This window comes from Triticum urartu, chromosome 3 (assembly GCF_003073215.2).
Source record: "Triticum urartu cultivar G1812 chromosome 3, Tu2.1, whole genome shotgun sequence".
Lineage (NCBI taxonomy): Eukaryota > Viridiplantae > Streptophyta > Magnoliopsida > Poales > Poaceae > Triticum > Triticum urartu.
Window position 1 is genome coordinate 74013922 of NC_053024.1, and position 9286 is coordinate 74023207.

At 41.7% G+C, this 9286-nt stretch overlaps 1 protein-coding gene across 1 annotated transcript; it reads left to right on the plus strand.

The window, feature by feature from the left end:
- Nucleotides 1-1394: 1394 nt before the first annotated feature.
- On the plus strand, nt 1395-6802 carry LOC125542948 (glutamine--tRNA ligase). The gene is made up of 22 exons (XM_048706177.1): nt 1395-1691; nt 1901-1948; nt 2038-2109; nt 2275-2374; nt 2604-2699; nt 2806-2867; nt 2955-3056; nt 3145-3237; nt 3407-3559; nt 3645-3700; nt 4079-4256; nt 4346-4543; nt 4629-4727; nt 4798-4929; nt 5004-5140; nt 5259-5358; nt 5446-5541; nt 5669-5769; nt 5885-5990; nt 6097-6186; nt 6278-6407; nt 6493-6802. Exons 1-22 carry the CDS (start codon nt 1557-1559, stop codon nt 6588-6590), a joined length of 2382 nt encoding a protein of 793 aa, XP_048562134.1. The 5' UTR covers nt 1395-1556; the 3' UTR covers nt 6591-6802.
- Nucleotides 6803-9286: the final 2484 nt, after the last annotated feature.

Consider the following 9286-nt stretch of genomic DNA (forward strand, 5'->3'; position numbering starts at 1 on the left):
TCACGAATGAAAAAAAAACAGAAAACGCGTTTTGTTTTTCCCTTTCCGAGAGGCACGGCCGTGACTCTCGCGAAAGCACAACCGTGCCTCTCGCGAAAAAAAAACAGAAAACGTGTTTTTTTCGTTTCCGAGAGGCACGGCCGTGACTCTCGCTAAAGCACAACCGTGCCTCTCGCGAAAGAAAAACCGTGACTTTCATGAAAGAAGAAAAAAGAAAACCCATTTTTTCGTGAATTTTTTTCGAATTTTTTTATCAAAAAGCTAAGAAAGACCGAGGAAAACCCAAAACATCGAAAAAAACCGTTTAAAAAACCGAAAACACGTGCGAAAAAATAGAAAAAAAACAAAATCCAAAGAAAACATCCAGAGCGCGACACGTGGTGAATGGCTGAGAGCGCGCCAAGTGACGCTGATTGTTGCGAGGCTCCCAAAGAAGCGCTCGTTAACTAGTTGCTCCCCCGAGTGGTCGGCTTGTTGCAATCCACGGGACGCCACTGGGCTGGCCCAGTCGTGGCCTCCTATGTGCGTCAGGTCCCTATTTGACGCAAAAGGCGACTCCATAAAAATGGGCACTCGAACGAATATATTGTTGTAAAAAACCATCAGTTGTGCACAAAAATGTTGAAATATTGTCAAAGTATTCTTCTAAAAAATGGCCAAAATATTTTCTGGGCGAAGATATACTAATAGTGCAATAGATGCACCCAACCTTTTTATATAACCACAAACCTAGTAAGTAGTCTATACTCATACTGGCCCCAAATATGTAAAGCTCTAAAAGAGTTCCTCTCATATGTATTTGCAAGGGAAATGGAAATAACTGAAAGGAATGGGGGTGGTACGAATATGTGTGTCTATATGCTTTTCCTAAAAAATGCCGATGCTTTGAAAACTGCTTTCTTAAATGTCCCCCAAGTACAAATCCGGACCCAACTTATTGCCAAACTTGCCTATATTTTGTCATAGTACCCTACTACCTCTATCCTGGTTTGTAAATTGGACACAAATTTACACAAATGTTGTCATTGGACCTAATAAGACTTACAAACCCGATGGAGGAAGTAATCGTGCTAAAAGCAATTGTTTTCTTCCCGCAAAGAAAATGTTTTCTTTTAGTTGGGAAGCAAATGTTGTTATTGGACCTAAGATTCACGCACATGATGCTGACGTTCGAGGTGTTTATCCGGCCGTGGGAAAGTGATAGCCGTGACACGTCTTAAAACAAAACGATGCTCGAGAACCAGTCTGGCTGTATCCAATATCCAATCGGCAGAGAACAAGTTCCGTGGCACCCAAGCCGCATTCCGAAGCCACGGGCCACGCACAAGTATACCGTGGCTGCCACGCACATCGCCTCACACAACCCACGCGCGTGGGCCGGAGGGTTTATGTGTGGGCTTGCGTCAGAAACCCCCCAACGCCACGCACACTTTCCCCCAATCCCCCACACCTCTCTCGTCCGCAGCCCTTCCCGGAGCCCCAGCTGCGGCGCGCGCACGCGTACGGACACACACTCGACCCCGGAGGAGCCGGAGCGGGAGGCGCCGGCGGCGGAGATGGTCGACGGGGAGAAGGCCCCGGCCCTGCTGCGGCTGGAGACGCTGCTGGCGCTCGGCCTCGACCAGCGCACGGCCGAGAACGCGCTGGTCAATAGCAAGGTCACCGCCAACCTAGCCGCCGTCGTAGCCGAGGTAAACAGCGCCTCCTCTCCTTACCGCCTACAGTCTCTTGATCTCAGTGAGCGCTGGTTCGCGTGGCCCCTGCGTCTAGGGTTTGATTTCTGCTAGTCGACGATGCAAGTGGCGTCGGTTTACCTGACCAAATCAGTGCCGCTTACCTGTTCGATCCGAATCCCTACCATGTTTTTGCCCCTTTTAACTGTAGATTTGCTCATGAACAGGCTGGTATAACTGGATGCGACAAGTCCGTTGGGAATCTTCTGTATGCAGTAAGCACCCGCACCAATTTCCCCTGCTACATTTAAGAAATTTTTATGCGTGTGACTTATGGGGGTGCACTTGTTCGTGAATGAAACAGGTTGCCACGAAATACCCAAATAATGCACTTGTCCATCGTCCTGCTCTCATTAACTACATCGTTTCGACCAAGGTATATATATATCTGCGGCCGCCTATTCATGTTTCAATCCACTTCCAACACAGAGTTCTCATTATCTGTTCTTTTCCGGGAGCTCAAGCGAAGAATTAGTTCTGTTTCAGTGCTTGTTTCTCCTTATGCCGTGGATCTGATGTATTTCTTGCTTTGCCACTTCAGATTAAGAACCCTGCACAGCTAGATGCTGCCCTGTCGTTTCTTACTAACACTGGTCCTGAATCTTTGGATATTGGGAAGTTTGAAGAAGCCTGTGGTGTAGGTATGTTTTCGTAATCAGAATATAGTTGTATGCTTCTGCAAATTATAAATCATGCCTGCACATTCACTGACTGTACACCAAAAATTTCTACCAGTGTGAACTTAGAATATGGTTGTTAGGATGATAAAAGAATATTGAATTGTTGCACATATTTTGTTATGAGACATGGAAGGGGCACCTTTTCTCGGCCAATCCTTCCAATTTATTGTAACACAATCCGTGACTGCAGGTGTGGTTGTTTCTATTGAAGAGATTCAGTCAACTGTCGCTGAGGTTCTAAAGGAAAACATGGAAGCTATATTGGAGCAGCGGTATCACATAAATGGTTTGGCTTCCAGTTCACTTTTATATTACTGATTTTTCTGATTTATTACTAGACTAGAACTAGAGGGAAGCAAACTGGTCCTTGATCCTGCATTTCCTTCTCCCAGTTGGTGGCCTATGCGGACAGGTCAGGAAGCGGCACCCCTGGGGCGATGCTAAGGCAACAAAGGTGCAAAATGATCCTGATTAAATACTTGTGTGTCTGGTTGTATTACCTCGCCTTTATGTTGAACCACTTATTTTTTTGTTCTTACAGGAGGAGATTGAGAAGAAGCTTGCTGAGATACTAGGTCCGAAGACAGAAGCCGACAATGTAAAACCAGTGAAAAAGAAGAAGGAAAAACCAGCAAAAGTTGAGGTTGGTGAGCTGAAGTGGATCCTTTGGGTTTAAAATATGACGATTTGATTACCGAATTACTTAGTTATGGTATATCTGTGAACTGCAGGAGAAAAAGGTTGCAGTAGCCACTGCTGCCCCACCATCTGAGGAGGAACTGAATCCTTATACAATATTTCCCCAGCCAGCGGAAAACAATAAGGTACCATAGATTGTGAGATAAATTGTTTAAATTTCTGTTGGTGTTATGCATCTCAGTTGTGCACTTCCCAAGTAGTTATCCTTCTCATAAGCACCTTGATTGACTATCTGTTGGAGCTTTGGGTGTTGTGAGAAGTTAACTTAAGTCTTGATTTCTTTTCACGAGCTAGGTTCATACAGAAATATTCTTCAGTGATGGGAACATATGGAGGGCACACAACACAAAGGAGATATTAGAGAAACATCTTAAGGCAACTGGTGGAAAAGTGATGACCCGTTTCCCGCCAGAACCTAATGGATATCTTCATATCGGTCATGCTAAGGTTTAATGAAAAACATTCTCATATATGCTACTTCCCTGAAACATGAAGATAATAAGATTGTGCTTACATGCTTCATCTCATTCAGGCTATGTTTATTGATTTTGGATTGGCTAAAGAGCGAAATGGTCACTGTTATCTCAGGTAATAATATATGAATTTCCATTTGGAACAGTTTTCTCCCGCTTGTCATTTTTATATACTTTTTTGGCCTGTTAATGTTGCTCTAAGGTCAATTTTGTGCCAACTATTTGTTTTATGTTCTCATTTTTCCCTTGACCATGCCATTGAATAAATACAGGAAATGGTCTTTGAATTTATGCTTATTCTCTTATTATACTCTCATTTTTCACTTATTTTGGGACAGAGGGAGTACTACATTTGATTAATTGTATCTGTTTTCGATCCTGAGTTCTAATTAGTTTTGCTTGGTACATAAATGCTTACAAAGAATTCTTGCTCCTTTATTTTTTGCATTCTCATTCATGTCAAAATGGGGACTGCTGTCTCTTTGAATTACAGGTTTGATGACACAAATCCAGAAGCTGAAAAGAAAGAATATATAGACCACATTCAGGAGATAGTCAAGTGGATGGGATGGGAGCCCTATAAAGTTACATATACAAGTGATTATTTCCAAGATTTATATGAGCATGCAGTTGAGTTAATACGGAAAGGGCTAGCCTATGTGGATCACCAGGTTTGTTTGCTCTGGTCCGTTCTTTATCATGGTGCAATAGTTAATTAGAAAGGAGAGTGTGTAGATACTGACTAGTGTATGCTTGCCAGACTGCAGAACAAATCAAGGAATACAGGGAAAAGAAGATGGATAGTCCATGGAGGGATAGGCCCATTGAAGAGTCTCTTCAGTTATTTGAAGACATGCGACGTGGGTTGATCGCTGAGGGTGCAGCAACTCTCCGAATGAAGCAGGACATGCAGAATGATAACAAAAACATGTCTGATTTAATAGCATATAGAATAAAAGTAAGCCATGCAACATTGCAACTCACTTGATGAATTTGAATGCCCATCTCATACATACAAAACTCAATCTTTGATGCCCATACAGTTCACTCCTCATCCGCATGCTGGCGACAAATGGTGTATCTATCCAAGCTATGACTATGCTCATTGCATGGTGGATTCACTTGAAAACATTACACATTCTGTAAGTTCCTTTCTTTAAATAGCTTTGCCTCGGTTGAACTGTAACTTGACTGATTGTGTTTTTTTGTTAGTTGTGCACGCTCGAGTTCGACATTCGTCGCCCGTCATACTACTGGCTACTTGTTGCCTTGGGCTTGTACCAGCCATATGTTTGGGAGTATTCGAGGCTAAACATATCACATACTATGATGTCCAAAAGAAAGGTATGTTAAAAAAAAGAGAAGATAATTGTATTTGATATGCACTTATTGATATCCATTTCCTTGTTCTGTTGCAGTTGAATCGGCTTGTGACAGAGAAGTGGGTAGATGGGTGGGATGACCCTCGTTTGTTGACTTTGGCAGGACTGAGGCGACGGGGAGTATCAGCAACTGCGATCAATTCATTTATCCGTGGAATTGGGATAACGAGAAGGTAAATGCATGAATTATTGTTAACAAAGGCTCACATGAACCATGCTTTGGTCTATATATGCTCAACCATTAAATCTCTGTTTCTGCTACTGATTTGCACTTCTTCTTTCTATATGCAGTGACAATAGCTTAATCCGTGTTGACCGTCTTGAATATCATATCAGAGAAGAACTGAATAAAACAGCTTCTCGGACCATGGTTGTTTTGCATCCTCTGAAGGTTTGGCACTCGGTTCCTGCTGCAATTCACCTCATGTCTTCAGCCTTTAGAAGTTCCTAACACACTCACCCTTTACTAAATTATTAGGTTGTAATAACTAATTTGGAAGATGGAAAAGTCATAGACCTTGATGGAAAAAAGTGGCCTGATGCTCCTGCTGATGAAGCTTCGTCCTACTACAAGGTGCCTCTCATGTTCAGTATATGACGAGAAGAATAGTTTTTGTTGCTACGTAAATGATATAGGTTTACCGCGTCTTTGCTTTACATTGTCCATGCTAAATAATTTCTTATATGCTACCTTTATACAGGTTCCTTTCTCAAAAACCGTCTACATTGAAAAAACTGATTTTCGCATGAAGGACTCCAAAGATTACTATGGATTGGCTCCTGGTAAATCTGCCCTGCTGAGGTAATTGATTTGGAACTACTTTTCTTTTGTTAAGAAAGTTGAGCTGAAATTACTTGACTATTGTAGTTCACCTACTCCATACCTGCATAGTGATACATGTCTATTTGATTACTAGGTATGCATTCCCGATAAAATGCACAGAGGTTATTTATGGTGATAATCCAGATGATATTGTTGAAATTCGAGCCGAGTATGACCCTTCAAAGACCTCTAAACCTAAGGTAGCTGGTGGTTGAATCTTTCCAAATCTTACACATGTAATTAGGCAGTCGACACACACGAAAAAAAAAACATTCCAGATGTTTACTTGGTTTCCAATTTGTTCAGGGTGTTTTGCACTGGGTTGCCGAGCCAGCACCTGGAGTTGAGCCGTTAAAGGTTGAAATAAGATTATTTGAGAAATTATTCCTCTCGGAGGTATAGTTTTGCTGGCTGTTCTTGCTGTCATTACTGATGTGTGTAGGACTGGAAAGTCACTTTCTTATGAATGTATTTCTTGCTCTCTTAGAATCCCGCCGAATTGGAAGACTGGCTGGGTGATATTAACCCGCACTCAAAGGAGGTAGTAAAGGGCGCCTACGCTGTACCGTCACTCGCCACCGCGGTTCTGGGCGACAAGTTCCAGTTTGAGCGGCTTGGTAATCTCCGAACCTCTGTATACTGTTGGCATTCCTCTCTGTATCGCTTGATGCAACTGACCGCTCTTCTTGAATGTAATTCCAGGCTACTTTGCTGTGGACACGGACTCGACGCCTGAGAAGCTTGTGTTCAACAGGACTGTGACCCTGCGTGACTCTTATGGGAAGGCTGGACCCAAGTGACTGCAAATTTAGTGAAGAAGCTCCGTTTTTTTTGGTCAGAGAGACGCTAATGGGAGAAAACATAGTCATGACATACAACATGAAATGGCCAAGAGGCCCTTTTTGTTTTTGTTTTGCATACTGGGCTTGTGATGACTATTATAGTATGTTTTGTTTCAGTCGATCAAAATTTGGATGATCATATGCTCAAATAGTTACTCAGATTACCTGCTCGTACTGGTGTGGTAATATACCTTCAGCCGGAGCTTTCTGTTTCTTCATGGATCAGCCCTCCCCCTTCCAAAAGAACCAGCTTTTTCCTTGGTTTTCTCCTTGGGCTTCGTGTTTTCTTCGGTATTCATTTTTTGTCTCTATTGCCCCACCACAACCACATGGTATTACACCAAGAGTACGCTTGCCTAAGGCTGGTCATAGTGAGGAGTAACTTAGACTAGTGTCATATGCATGACACTAGTCTAAGTTATTACTCCCTCCGTTCCGAATTACTTGTTTTAAATTTGTCTAGATATGAATGTATCTAGCACTAAAATGAGTTTAGATACATCTGTATTTAGACAAATCCAAGACAAGTAATTTAGAACGAAGGGAGTACCTCCATAGTGCAAAGTAACATAAAAGTAGTGTCATAGATGGGTTTATTTATTACTTCCTCCATTCCGAATTACTTGTCACAGGTATGCATGTATCTAGATGTATTTTAGTTCTAGACATTCATTTCTGCGACGAGTAATTTGGAGCGGAGGGAGTAGCTTGTAGACTCATCCTTTCTCAGGAAGCGTTATGTTACAGTAACATATTATGTTACTCTAAACACCTCTCTCTTCATTAAATACATGCCACATAAGCAATTTTTTTTTTTGAAATGTGCTATGTTACTACCTAAATTACTCCCACTATGACTAAGCTAATATTCATGCATTTATTCAGCGTGTTCTTTGAGATACAACTGCTGCTTGCCGGTTTCCTCATGGGACATGGGCATATATTTCTAGGGTGTGTGAACTAGTTGATATATTTAAGAGCCCGTAGATTCCATTCAACTGATAAAAAGTCCACCATTCTTGAATCAGGTGCCTCACGTGACCTTTGTGCTTGGATTTGGCACTCCTCTTTGGCATGCTTGGATCTCACAATGGCACCAATCAATGGCATCAATGTGCTACTACAACGTTTTCCTTTGTTTGCAAGCTTGTGTGAGGGCAAAGTTCCTAAGGCTAGTCATAGTGGGGAGTAACTTACACTAGTGCCATGCATCTTCATAATGCAAAGTAACATACTAGTAGTATCGTAGATGACTTCATTTATTAGCTCGTAGACTTATCTTGTCTTGGAAAGCGTTATGTTACAGTAACATATTATGTTACCATCTCTCATTAATTAGTTGCCACATAAGCAGAATTTTCTCGAAGTGCGTTATGTTACTAGCTAAGCTACTCCCACTATGACTAGCCTAAGTGCAACTATACCATCGGTGGTCTACAGCATGTGGTACTTTGTGATGGTATCTATCTTCCATTACTGACTTTCGTCAAGACCATCTCCGAATTTAGGCTAGTCATAATGGGAGTAACTTAGCAAGTAACATAACACATTTCAAGACAAATTTGCTTATGTGGCATAGAGTTAATGAGGAGAGAGGTGTTTGGAGTAACATAATATGTTACTGTAACATAGCGCAACCCAAAGCAAAATGAGTCTATGATGTAATAAATGCAATCATCTATGATACTACTTCTATGTTACTTTACACTATGAAGGTAGTAACAAAGACTAGTGTCATATGCATGACACTAGTCTAAGTTACTCCCCACTATGACTAGCCTAAGGGGTAACAAGAAAGTCACTTTGCCCAAGATAAAAAGCTGCTAAAAAGGATGTCGAGGGGGCATTCGATGCTCCAAGCCCGTTTTGCAGCTGTTTGCGGACATCTAAACTATGGGATCCAAAGACAGTATGGAAGGTGATGACACTTGTGATCATGCAGAACATGATTGTGGAGGAAGAGAGTGATGGAGTTTGCCATGCTTTGAATTTTTAAAATATGGATGATTCTATCCAACTTCCAGAGCAGAATCCAACTACATTTGAGGATCTTACCCAAATGCATCATCAAATTCAACATCGAGGAACTGATGAGTAGGTGCAAAATGATCTTGTTGAGGGCATTTCATATGGACGATTAGAACACGTGTTCGACTAAGTTAGAACTATTTTATTTCAAATCTTTATATTTGGATTGTAAGATTTTATTTGAATTACCGTTGCATTGTTTTGAGTAGTACATGTATAGGAAAAAAACTAGGAGCAGACATTTGGAATGTCGCCTGTGGTTGAATGACCTCCTCCCTATCTCTATCGTGGACACGTCCAAACGTACACGTGAACATTTGATGAGGCCTTTTTGGTGATTTGCGTTGTAGTTGCCTTTGCTTCAAAAAGAAAATCTTCACACCTCTTCCCACAAACGCTCATGTTTGTGTAGTTGAGTCAGTGGAGTGATTCATTAACTAGTTGACATTGACCACGACAATGTACTGTAGGAATCAGATCGATTGAGTAGGTTAACTACAACTAGTTCTTTGTTTAGCATCATGTCTCGGGATGAAGTCTGTCATTAATACTCACAGTTGACACGATCAACTTAGATTGCGAACGTGCGCGTAGTGAGGAGACAAAGATCAAGTCAACTCACAGGT